The 12,738-nt window shown below is 36.5% G+C and overlaps 2 protein-coding genes across 3 annotated transcripts; one reads left to right on the top strand and one right to left on the bottom strand.

Annotated features, from left to right (window-relative positions):
- The first annotated feature begins 269 nt into the window (after positions 1 to 269).
- Positions 270 to 8,561, top strand: LOC105772811 (DNA-directed RNA polymerase II subunit RPB2). Of its 2 annotated transcripts, XM_012594269.2 has the most exons (26): positions 270 to 629; positions 1,142 to 1,363; positions 1,449 to 1,739; positions 1,857 to 2,054; positions 2,389 to 2,453; positions 2,548 to 2,634; positions 2,709 to 2,829; positions 2,924 to 2,968; positions 3,065 to 3,202; positions 3,356 to 3,428; positions 3,510 to 3,586; positions 3,681 to 3,788; positions 3,894 to 4,010; positions 4,251 to 4,406; positions 4,487 to 4,591; positions 4,675 to 4,800; positions 4,887 to 4,964; positions 5,047 to 5,142; positions 5,235 to 5,350; positions 5,481 to 5,550; positions 5,758 to 5,811; positions 5,916 to 6,059; positions 6,196 to 6,495; positions 6,641 to 7,063; positions 7,618 to 7,753; positions 8,099 to 8,561. In XM_012594269.2, the coding sequence occupies exons 1-25, from the start codon at positions 384 to 386 to the stop codon at positions 7,729 to 7,731; spliced, it is 3,570 nt and encodes a 1,189-aa protein (XP_012449723.1). In that variant the 5' UTR covers positions 270 to 383; the 3' UTR covers positions 7,732 to 7,753; positions 8,099 to 8,561. The 2 variants fall into 2 exon arrangements, with proteins under 2 accessions (XP_012449723.1, XP_012449722.1); XM_012594268.2 differs by lacking the exon at positions 8,099 to 8,561 and having other exon boundaries at positions 7,618 to 7,986.
- A 1,058-nt stretch (positions 8,562 to 9,619) lies between these two features.
- LOC105772809 (clathrin light chain 2) lies at positions 9,620 to 12,119 on the bottom strand. Its single transcript, XM_012594267.2, has 3 exons — positions 11,679 to 12,119; positions 10,530 to 10,683; positions 9,620 to 10,265 (listed from the first exon to the last, which is right to left on the bottom strand). The coding sequence occupies exons 1-3, from the start codon at positions 12,062 to 12,064 to the stop codon at positions 9,807 to 9,809; spliced, it is 999 nt and encodes a 332-aa protein (XP_012449721.1). The 5' UTR covers positions 12,065 to 12,119; the 3' UTR covers positions 9,620 to 9,806.
- Between the last annotated feature and the right edge of the window lie 619 nt (positions 12,120 to 12,738).

Raw genomic sequence — 12,738 nt, forward strand, 5'->3', positions numbered from 1 at the left:
ATAATTTTTAAAAATAGTATTGTAATGAACTTAAATTTAACAAAATAATTTTAACATTGTTAACAGTTAGATTTGAATTTTAAAATCTGAAAAAGTAGAGGATTAAATTCCTAGAAATAAAATTATAGGGACTATATTTAAAATTTACAAAGAGAATAGGGACTTATGGCATATTAAAACCTAAGATTTCCCCGACATTGGGATAAGGATCCGATCCAGTCCATCCGGGTCATCCATATTTAATCGTCCCGCTTCACCGCCCGCTCTTAATAGACTAAAATTCTCCAACTCTCTCAATTTAGGGTTTTACTTTCAAAATTTCCCTGTAAACGAAAGCAAGAAAAAGTCCCTGTGCGAAACAGAACCTTAAAGAACCCTTAACTATGGAGGACGACAGTGAGTACGATCCACAGCTAATGGAAGATGAAGACGACGAGGAGATCACGCAGGAAGATGCGTGGGCGGTTATCTCTGCTTACTTCGAAGAGAAAGGTTTGGTGCGTCAACAGCTCGACTCGTTCGATGAGTTTATCCAAAACACGATGCAGGAAATTGTGGATGAATCAGCTGATATTGAGATCAGGCCCGAGTCACAGCATAATCCTGGTCATCAGTCTGACTTCGCTGAGGTTCTTTCTTTTTCTTTTCTGTTGAATGAATGTTTAAATTTCGGTTTCTAGGTTGGATTTAGTTTTTATTGGAATTTGATTGTAGGTTATTAATGAAACGAGAAAGTTCTAGTTTAGAAACTGTAGTAGTTAATTGTGTCGTTAATTCGAAGTTCATCTTAAAATTCGTTAATTTCATGTTTATATGTTAGGTTAAATCTTATTAATTTAGCGCTAGAACTCAATTAAAAAGATAAGGTAAGCAATCTTGAAAATCATTAGTGAATAGCAAATTTAGAACTGAATAGCAAATTAACTCCCAAAGTTACTTTACCATGATAGTTAAAGTTCTTGAATACTAATGTCTTACATGTTTTTCTATGGAGGAAATTGTTTCTTTTCAATGTATATTTTGCTTGCTTGGCAGTTAGCCCCTTTAACTCTATATGGATCTAACCAAGCTCAAAGTATCTATTTGCTTAAGTTGGTTGTTTCTTTTGTTTGGTTTTCTAAATACTAGTGTCTATTTGCAGACTATCTATAAGATTAGCTTTGGTCAGATCTATCTAAGTAAGCCTATGATGACTGAGTCGGATGGTGAAACTGCTACTTTATTTCCAAAAGCTGCAAGGTTGCGGAATCTCACTTACTCTGCTCCATTGTATGTCGATGTAACTAAAAGAGTTATTAAAAAAGGGCATGATGGTGAAGAAGTCACTGAGACTCAAGATTTTACCAAAGTGTTCATCGGAAAGGTTTGATTTCTGACCTTTCTACTTGTAAATGGGGAATTTGATTTTTAATATTGACTCTCGTATTCCCTATATTTCATGTTATTAGGTTCCTATAATGCTTCGTTCGAGTTATTGCACACTATATCAAAATTCAGAGAAGGATCTGACTGAGCTTGGGGAGTGTCCATATGATCAAGGTGGGTATTTCATTATCAATGGGAGTGAAAAAGTTCTAATTGCCCAAGAGAAGATGAGCACAAATCATGTCTATGTATTCAAAAAGAGGCAACCAAACAAATACGCCTATGTAGCAGAAGTTCGATCCATGGCAGAGTCCCAAAATAGGCCACCAAGTACCATGTTTGTGCGGATGCTTTCGCGGACGAGTGCCAAAGGGGTAAATATAGTTCTGGCATTTGGATGCTTTTCTCCACCATCTTATCATTCGATGTGGTAGTTAGTTGTAAAAGCTTATGATTTGATGGTTTTTTTGGTTTCCATGCATAAACTGCAGGGCTCTTCAGGCCAGTACATTCGTGCTACTCTTCCATATATTCGTACTGAAATTCCTATCATAATTGTGTTCCGGGCTTTGGGATTTGTTGCTGACAAGGATATATTAGAGCATATATGCTATGACTTCTCTGATACCCAGATGATGGAGCTGCTTCGGCCTTCCTTAGAAGAAGCATTTGTGATTCAAAACCAGCAGGTTCTGTTCTTCTACTTCATCTTTTTCCAAAGCTCTCACTAGAGGTGTTGCTTAGGTTGAAATTTTGATTATAATGAGTGTTATTTGTCACTTTCATTGCTTCTGTATGAGCTATGTTCTGTGCACTGCTCATTTCTATTGCCACCTAGATTTTCATGTTTACCGAAGTTGCACTTTTCCACTGTATACATCTGAATTGTTGTGTGTAATGATTATGAGATGGTTAAAGTTAGGTCATGAATTGAGATGTTAGTAATTTCTTATGCTTATGTTTTCATGTGGCATACCTTATTGAACCTTACTAACGTGGCTGTGTTGTTCTCCTCTATCTCAGGTTGCACTAGATTATATCGGTAAAAGAGGAGCAACTGTTGGTGTTACCAGAGAAAAGAGGATTAAGTATGTGCTGTGTTGCAAATTTTCTTGGGTGATGAAATGTTTAATGTGAATGTTCATAATGCTCATTAAGAAGCCTCTGAGCATCTCCTTACAGGTACGCAAAAGAGATCCTTCAAAAGGAAATGCTTCCTCACGTTGGTGTTGGAGAGTTTTGCGAGACAAAGAAAGCTTATTATTTTGGGTAGGTATGGAGGAAATTGCTGTGATTGTGTTATTGTGTTCTTATTCATTCCTAATTATTGCTCTTTTTTCCAGGTATATCATTCACCGGCTGCTTCTTTGTGCACTTGGCCGAAGGGCAGAAGATGATAGAGATCATTATGGCAACAAGAGGCTGGACCTTGCTGGTCCTTTACTTGGAGGCCTCTTTAGGATGGTTTGTTTTTTAGTTTGATAGTTATCAAAATTCCAATGCTCAGTATCATTTTGACTGGCTATCTAATCTTTGGTTGTGATTTCTACTGCTGCAGCTTTTTCGGAAGTTAACTAGGGATGTGAGATCTTATGTGCAGAAGGTTCTTTCCCTTAACCATTGTTTTTTTAGATCTCACTGCAATCTGGCTTTTATTTTTCCCGGGTTTGCGCTTAAAGATTTTATTGCTGGATGCTAGTGTGTGGATAACGGAAAGGATGTAAACCTGCAATTTGCTATCAAAGCAAAAACTATTACAAGTGGTCTTAAATACTCACTCGCTACTGGAAATTGGGGGCAAGCAAATGCAGCTGGTACAAGAGCTGGAGTGTCACAGGTTAGAACTTGTTATTGAGTTTTTTTAGTGCAAATTTATACTAAATTTCCCGATACCAAGATTTAAGCCACAGCATAAAGTACCTATACCTCCACTGCTTAGCCTTTCCCAGGTTGGAAGTCCTCATATGATGTTCTTGTTCGATCATTCTAGGTGTTAAATCGTTTGACATATGCCTCCACGTTGTCGCACTTGCGAAGGCTCAATTCTCCTATAGGACGTGAAGGTAAGACCATCACTGCTGTATATTAATCATCTGTCCTGCCTACTTCGACATGCGTTAGCTAATTAAGCTTTTCTTTGCCAGGGAAATTGGCTAAGCCACGTCAGTTGCATAACTCACAGTGGGGAATGATGTGTCCAGCTGAAACACCAGAAGGACAGGTGAGCATTTTAAGTAAACTGCCAGATATATTGGTTGAATTACTGTCCCGTGTTACAATGTTCCAATCATAATTGTTATTTGTGGCTGCATCAGGCCTGTGGACTTGTAAAGAATCTTGCCTTGATGGTGTACATAACTGTTGGATCAGCTGCATATCCTATTCTTGAATTTTTGGAAGAATGGGGTACAGAGAATTTTGAGGTATTTACTCATCATAGTTTCTAATGAATTTATACCTCCTCTCTTTTCCCCCCTTCTTTTTCCTTATTAGGTTTACCTGGTTTGACATTTTCATTCAATATTCAGGAAATTTCACCTGCAGTTATTCCTCAAGCTACGAAAATTTTTGTCAATGGTTGTTGGGTTGGTGTGCATCGGAATCCTGATATGCTTGTAACCACATTGAGACGGCTGAGAAGACGGGTATTGTATTCTTTGTATTGGGATCTTGTGCATAAAACTTTAGTGAAACTGTTGCAATGATTTTTCTGCTTAAGTGGGATGTCATCTAAGAGAAACCGTTATGTTGTTTGCATGTTAATCTATGATGCGAGATTGAGAGTTGAGCTCCGGCTTGAATGAAAAGCATATACCATGTAACATTTTAAGTTGAATAGAACGATGTTTATGTGTTTGGTTGCTGATGGATCTTTAATTGTGTAGGTTGATGTCAACACTGAAGTTGGTGTTGTTCGAGATATTCGTTTGAAAGAACTTAGAATATATACTGACTATGGCCGTTGCAGTCGGCCATTGTTCATTGTGGAGAAGCAAAGGCTTCTAATAAAAAAGAAAGACATCCATGCATTGCAACAAAGGGTGAGCCACCTGTAACCTTCTATATTTCTTGAGTTTAACTTTATCTCCATCTTGTATATTCATTGTTTTTCTTCTTGCAGGAGACCCCAGAAGACGGTGGCTGGCATGATCTTGTAGCCAAGGGATTTATTGAATATATTGACACAGAAGAAGAGGAGACAACTATGATTTCCATGACCATCAATGTGAGAAACAAGAGTCCTATTGGTCAAAATCTATAGTAGTAAATAGTTAATGAACTCAGCTAATTGCTTAAATTTTGTTCCAGGATCTTGTCCAAGCAAGAATCAACCCAGAGGAAGCTTATTCTGAAACTTACACCCACTGTGAAATCCACCCTTCACTGATTTTGGGTGTTTGTGCTTCAATTATACCATTCCCTGATCATAATCAGGTATTCTTATGCCTAAGATGAACATCAATTGATTGAATTGTTTTAAATTTTTTTCGATTTTACTCATTTATTATCTATTGTTTCAGTCCCCACGTAATACCTATCAATCTGCTATGGGTAAGCAAGCAATGGGTATATATGTCACCAACTACCAATTTCGAATGGTATGTATTGCTTCTCATTTACACGACTAATACTGTCATACCTGGGAGATATCATGATTTATCCTTCCATTTTTTTACTCAGGATACATTGGCCTACGTTCTCTACTATCCCCAAAAGCCACTTGTTACTACACGAGCTATGGAACATCTCCATTTTCGGCAGCTTCCTGCTGGCATTGTAAGTTTGAGATTTTGTATTATCTGTTTTCTTAGTTACTTCTCTTTTTGCTATACCTTACAGTTGTTTTTTTGCCTCTTTTTCTTTCTCAGAATGCTATTGTGGCCATTGCCTGCTATTCTGGATATAACCAAGAAGATTCCGTTATCATGAATCAATCATCAATAGACCGTGGATTCTTCCGATCACTTTTCTTCCGTTCTTACCGGTAAGATTCTAGTCGTAACTTTTTTTGCTATTTCTTTCTTTAGATATTAGCCTTTTGGATCTCAGAATTGACCTTTTTTCTTATTCCATATTAATGTTCATTGTAAATTTCCATCATTTGCATTTTGCAGGGATGAGGAGAAAAAAATGGGGACCCTCGTCAAAGAAGATTTCGGCCGACCAGATAGGGCTACCACCATGGTGAGGACTGAGCATGACTTCACTTGTTTGTTAATTTTGGTCACTTCAAAATTTGCTATAACATGAAGCCAAATCTAGTAATTTAATTTAAAATAAGCAAATGGTTCAAATGTGAAACCAATTCAAATTAATTCTTCTATTTATGTAATATTAAATCGAGGCATGGCTTTTTGAATGTTGGCATATGACACAATTTGCTTTTTGCAGGGAATGAGGCATGGCTCTTACGATAAATTGGATGATGATGGTCTTGCACCTCCTGTAAGTGCAATTTTGCATGCTGCTTCTACATCCATGTCATTGTTGTATAAAATCGGTTGACTTAACCATTCATTCCTGAAATTTAATTTATTGTTGTCTGTTAGGGAACAAGAGTTTCGGGTGAGGATGTAATTATTGGGAAGACCACACCTATTTCACAGGAGGAAGCTCAGGGTCAAGCATCACGCTATTCAAAACGTGATCATAGCATAAGCTTACGACACAGTGAGACAGGCATTGTGGACCAGGTAATTACTTTTCAAGTTGTTGTTACTAATACTTTTAATCACTTGTGTATCATGTTAATTAATCTGTTTGAATGGTGTAAGTGCTTGTGTTTTGGTTATTTCATCATTGCACTGACTAATTTCTATTCATGTGTAGGTTCTATTGACAACTAATGCTGATGGATTGAGATTTGTGAAAGTAAGAGTAAGATCCGTTCGGATTCCTCAGATTGGAGATAAGTTCAGTAGTCGGCATGGTCAAAAGGGAACGGTTGGCATGACTTACACCCAGGAAGACATGCCTTGGACTGTGGAAGGCATCACACCTGATATCATTGTGAATCCACATGCTATTCCTTCCCGTATGACAATCGGTCAGCTTATTGAGTGTATTATGGGAAAAGTTGCCGCTCACATGGGCAAGGAAGGTGATGCAACTCCATTTACAGATGTCACTGTAAGTTGCAATCTCTTAATTCTTGGATGTTGAATAATTCCATATTTTCTTGATTAAGTTTCTTGATGTTCTCAGACCATGTTAAACGCATATACATGCTCTGAGACTATGGATACATTTTAATTCTTTTGGTTTGATGTTTTAGGTGGACAATATCAGTAGAGCACTTCATAAATGTGGGTATCAAATGCGTGGTTTCGAGACCATGTATAATGGGCACACAGGCAGGCGGCTTACTGCTATGATATTCTTGGGACCCACATATTACCAACGACTAAAGCATATGGTCGACGATAAGATCCATTCACGTGGTCGGGGTCCTGTTCAAATTCTAACGAGGCAACCTGCAGAGGGACGTTCTCGTGATGGTGGTCTTCGTTTTGGAGAGATGGAACGAGATTGCATGATTGCACATGGTGCTGCCCATTTCCTCAAGGAAAGATTATTTGACCAAAGTGATGCGTACAGAGTCCACGTTTGTGAACGATGTGGATTGATTGCTATCGCGAATCTAAAAAAGAACTCGTTTGAATGCAGAGGATGCAAGAATAAAACTGATATAGTTCAGGTAACCCTTTTCTTTCCCTCGTTTCATTACATCTTTCTCCATCGTCGTTCCTTTTGTGTATTTTTGTTGCTAAAGAATGCTCCTACATGGGGGTGTAATCGAGCTGAGCTGAGCTTGAATATTGCCCAGCTCGATTGAACATCTGTTTTTAAGCTCAAGCTCGATTAAGCTCGTATACCGATTTTTGTACTCAAGCTTGAGCTCAATAACTAAGCTTAATATATATTAAAGGTAATAATGTAATTTAATAAAATGAAAATATGAAAAGTCTCACTAGCCATTCAAGTCAAGTATTACTAAGCTCGAACTCGGCTCAATAATTACCAAATTGAGTTCAAATTTTATCGAGTCAAACTCAAGTAATTTGCAAGCACCAATATCTCATTTACACCCTTACTCATATAAGGATGGTAACAGGTCTGTTCAAGTTGGTAATTGTGGTTACTGTTGCAGTAATCTTAGTTTTGAAAAGACTGAATTGAAATAACCGAACTTCTTTGGTTCAGATCGGTTTTTGATTTTCTCGGGCTAACGTGCATGATACTGGTTGACAGGTTCATATTCCTTACGCTTGTAAACTGCTGTTCCAAGAGCTTATGGCAATGGCAATCGCTCCAAGAATGCTTACGAAGGAACCGCCCAAAGACCAAAAGAAGAAAGGAGCGTGAGATGCACGTGATCTAAAATCAGGTCAAGCTTTATTGCTCCTTATTTAGAATCCTCCCTTTATAATAATAAACACAGTGGAGATTCTGAATAATCTTATGAATTTTTTTATTTCATTTTTTATTATCTATAAATGTTGTACTATTATTAGTTGAATATTACATATATTATGTATTGCTAATCTTGAACTTTTTGTGGGTGCTATTACCAAATTTTGTAAAAAAAAAAAAATTATATACAAACTATACTTTCTTCTAGAGTGTTATAATTTTTTTTTACTTAAGTTTTTTGAAAAATATGTTTACATTTAGGAGTTAAATTTCCATATAACCAATAATTTACTTATTGGTTGATCTTTACATGAAATAGTGACATGCTCAGAGCAGAAATCGGCACATCAAGACCAACAATTTAGTCAGCGAGGGGATACGATAGCAATGCTCTTGAGATGTAATTTAGTTTGCAAAGTCACTTTTTTGCATAAATTTTTTCTTTTTTTTGGCTTGGTGTTGAGTGTTGACTCCTGATATAGCTTTAGTTGTATCATCTTTCTCGACAAGTGGCTTACCTATATCTCCCTTGGTGGGTTTGCCTTGGTTGAGGCGTTCTTGGAGCTTGGCTCTTACGGCAATTGTTTATGGCACAGTAGTTTTTGGTAGAGAACGAGAGGCAAGATCTCTCAGGAGATAATATCTTTGGTTGTTGGGAGATCGGATAATATTTTGATGACTTCTTCGGAAGGAATTGATCCTCTCAACAACACTTGGATACCAATACTAAGAAATGTGCAAATTTTTCAATGAAATACAAAAATTTCATGTCTGAACTGCAATTAATCTAAATTAGATAAAATGATTTTTTTAATATATAATTAAGATAGAGGGGGAGGTTGTTAAAGATTGAACACAGGATTTTTTACGGACTCCATTTCTGGTGGATACCCACCCAAAAATGAAACAAGAGACAAATCAAAATTACACGAGGCGATAATGTTGCTTGGGGACTTTCAGGGAATAAAGACTGGTGATAACCGCTATACCATGATAACAAGGTCATAATATGCTGTAATGAAAAATGTTTATGAAGATATATGAAGACATAATTTAATATAAAAATTAGATTACAACAAAACGCGGTTGCCGCCCAATGTCAAATTGGGGACCTTCAGCGTGTAAAGACTGACGTGATAACCACAGCCACGAAGCAGTTGATTATTTTCCGTTTCGAATACACAAAAAGCAACACTAATAATAACAAGACAAAATCAAATGCAAAGAGATTTTGGTAAAAGCATGTTTTCACCCCTTCACTATCTTATTGCCGTGTAATTTGATTATAATAAGTTAAAATAGTCAGTTCTGTTAACTTTTACGATCTACGTACTATCATGGTTCCTTCCCCCCCCCCCCCCTTTTTTTTTTAAAATTCCTTCCAATACAAAAAAAAGAAAAGAAAAGGATTCGTATTAGCATGATGGTTTAGAAAAGGTGTTTTTAAGAAAGTAACCTCAATTAACAAGTGATATTATAAAAGTAAAGTAATTTATAGCATGGAATAACAAAATTTATAGCATGCTTGAAATGGTGGGATCTTTTCAACGCTTTTATGAGTTCTATAATCTCCCAATTTCTCTAAAATTGATTGATCCAAAACTACATTGTATCTAATTGACTCATGATATCAATTCAATTAAATTCTTAAAAGATAAAAAATAAAAATACCCTTGCAATTATAACTTTTTTAAATATGTAAAGAGGAGTTGGTATCGAATTGACTTGTGACAGTAATTCAGTGACACATTTAAATAATAGTGTCATTAAATGTTGAAACAGAAAAAATAAAAGCTCGTTATACCCAAATGACACAATTAAGTCTATCCACGAAGTTAAATAAGCAAAAATAAAATGATATTTGAAATCCAATCACAAATCACATGAAATTCTATTAAGAATGAAGTCACTAAATTACTTGCAAGATAAATACTATGGTAAATATGGAATGCATAAAGAATCAAAATCTCTCGAGGAAAATAAAAAGAATGGGGAAGAATAAACCTTTGTAAATGTATCACAAGCAGTTACGCTGTCGATTTTGCTTCTGGTTCTGCTTCGGCACCAGATTGGTCCTTAGTAGCCGTAGTAGCATCGTGTTCGGGGGCAGAACCGTTTGCCGTGGCATCTTTTTCAGTCGCCATTTTCTCGGCAGATGCAGTTCCATTTGAAGCAGCTTCTTTTCCGTTTTTAGGGTCGTTTTTGCCATCCTTTCCTTCTTTACCTTCCTTTGCTGGAGGAGGTGGAAGCATGTGAGGCGGGGGAGTATGCTTCAGCTTCACGAGAATGTGCCGCATTCTTGAAAGATCAGTCGGTTTTCCGGGTTTTGGTCCTTGGATGACAGTTATTGAGGGCTTATTCTCTTTGTCTTTCTTCCCTCTTTTCTTTTCGATATTAGGGACCTCGCGAGGAATGAGTTCTGCTATTGCTGTCCAGTATTGTTTGTCCGCAGTCTTATGGAACTTCTCTTGGTTAGCCACGTACAGCTGCTCCAAGCACAAAATATAAAAAATATCAAGATCAAAGATTTAATCTACGGTCAAAAACCATTTCCGGTCGCATCATTTTCATCTCGATTCCAGATATAATAAATGGCCACTGCAGTCAAATTACAGTAAATATCGACAGCAGATAGAACCAAAACTAAAGTCTTAACATTGTGTTGCGACCGCTATTTGAATCTATGATGAAGATATAGCATTCGCATGCATATGCGCAAATATGACAACTCATATTGTTGGAAAGATTACCTTTTCTCTTTCTCTGTAATTAGTTTTGTTGGTCTCAATTGTTTTTTCCCTTTTCTCATAGAAAGCTCGCTTAAACACTTCGGCTTCTTCGACTATCTGGCTCCTCAACTCTTTCTCCTTCTTCTCCTTTTCCTCGAGCAGAATCGCATTTTGACTGCAGCAACAAATTGAATATCAGCAAGATAAATCTTTTAGGCTGCCAACTAACAATTTAATCGAACAAATATATACCATAATTTCATACATCTTTCGAAGACAAAGACAACAAAAAATTAGTAAAAATGAAGAATTTGATAATATCAGTAAACTATATTCAAGTCAATCCCAAAAAAGGAGTTCATTGCAATGTCCATATCAGCTAAAGTTTTCGGGAGAATTGATCACCCAAGTTGACATTATATCAGAGTTTTCGAGCTCAAATCATTTTTCAGCTTCGACATTTCTTCTCCACTTAGGTCCCCATGCAAATCTGTAAATAATTCTTCCAGCTTGCGGGCATGTTGAAACTTAAATATGATATTCGGTTACTGGCTTAACAAATTAAAATAAAGCATTTAAATCTTATGTGCTTTTTACAAATATAAGCATATTATCTTCAGAATCTACAATAATGCATATGATTTTCAAAAGAAAATGATTTCAATGAAATGATACAGTGTTCCAAAGCTATTCAAACATCTTCTGATTGGTAAGTTCAATATGGATCTGGATCTTATACATCAATTATTAAACAAATCTATGGCTTATGCGATCGTAAAATCTAAAACTGCATTCAAAAGGTTTCCTAATTTGTTCATCAAAGCTAACGAACACTCATGGATTACAATGGGCGGAGTATGAACTAAGAACAATGTAATTGAAAACTAGAACTTGAACTATTTGAACTTCATACCTAAAAATCAAAAAGCTTATTGACGCAAAAGTTAAAACCATGGCAAATCTAAAAATACGCAAGGATCGTTAAGAAATTTGGATTTATAGTAAATCTTAGTTCAACTAATGGCAAATTTTATGAATCCGAATTGAAAGTGTTGATCTAAGCTGAGAAAAATTGGTAAACCAGCAGATCTGGTCAAATCTACACAACAAAAGTCAGCAAATTGAGCGATTCAATTTGAAAAGAAAAGAAGAGAAAATACTACTACTCACCGCCGCCACTCGCGAAGAACGAAGCCTTCCTCAGGCTCCATCTCAGTAGGAGGAGGAAGCACCGGTCCATCAGAAGCGAAAACGCCATCGTTTCCAAGATAAAATCCATTGGTTCCATTTCCGTTCTCAACAGGAATCGCAGTAGCGAATGGAGATTGCAAGTAGGCAGGAGTTGGATCAGAGGATCCGAATCCGAAGATATCAGCAGAGGTAGTGACGTCATCTACCGCCACATCGCCCCCGTCCCCGGTAAACAGCTGGTCATCGGTGAAGTTGGAGTAAGAGCCGTAATTCGAGTAGCTCTCATCGCCGACGGCGAAAGGATGGTTATTAGGAGCAGCGTGAATCTCTTCCCCTTCCATTCCGTACGCATCAAAGGACGCCATCTTTCCTCTATGAAAGCAGAGAAAAGGATTTGAAATGGAGAAATATCTATAGAACGCGATAATAACTACTAGGTCTAATTCTTAATTCGATCCCTCAACTTCACAAAATATTTGAAGGGTAAACTACACCCAAGCTCGATTAGTAAGTACACGTTTTGGCTACTCAACTTCAAAAAGTTACAAAATAGTCACTTAACTATTCGAAAGATCTCATTTAAGTCACTCAACTGTACCAATCGAAAGCTCTCCATCCTCTTCTTTCCTACAAATTACTTTTTTCATAAAACAACTTTAAACATCACGAATCTACGAATCAAAATCCAAATAATTTTGTTCTTCAATCTCTGACTTTGACCGTTAGATCGACTTGCATCTAAGGTATGTTCTTTTACTCGTCAATAGGTACTAATCCAGTATACCGGTCGTCGAATCATCGCTTAGAGCTCACTAACTAGACTTTTTCTATAAAATAACTTAATAACCGGTGACTTAAATGGAAACTTTTAAATAATTTAGTAATTATTTTGTAACCTTTTAAAGTTAAGTGACTAAAATATAAACTTACTAATAATTTAATAACTTTAGGTGTAATTTACCCATATTTGAATTTAATTTTTTATTTTAATTTATCTAAATTTAATCCTTGTACTTTACGAAAATTGATAAATCAGTTG

The sequence above is a fragment of the Gossypium raimondii genome, chromosome 6, assembly GCF_025698545.1.
Source record: "Gossypium raimondii isolate GPD5lz chromosome 6, ASM2569854v1, whole genome shotgun sequence".
Taxonomy (NCBI): Eukaryota; Viridiplantae; Streptophyta; class Magnoliopsida; order Malvales; family Malvaceae; genus Gossypium; species Gossypium raimondii.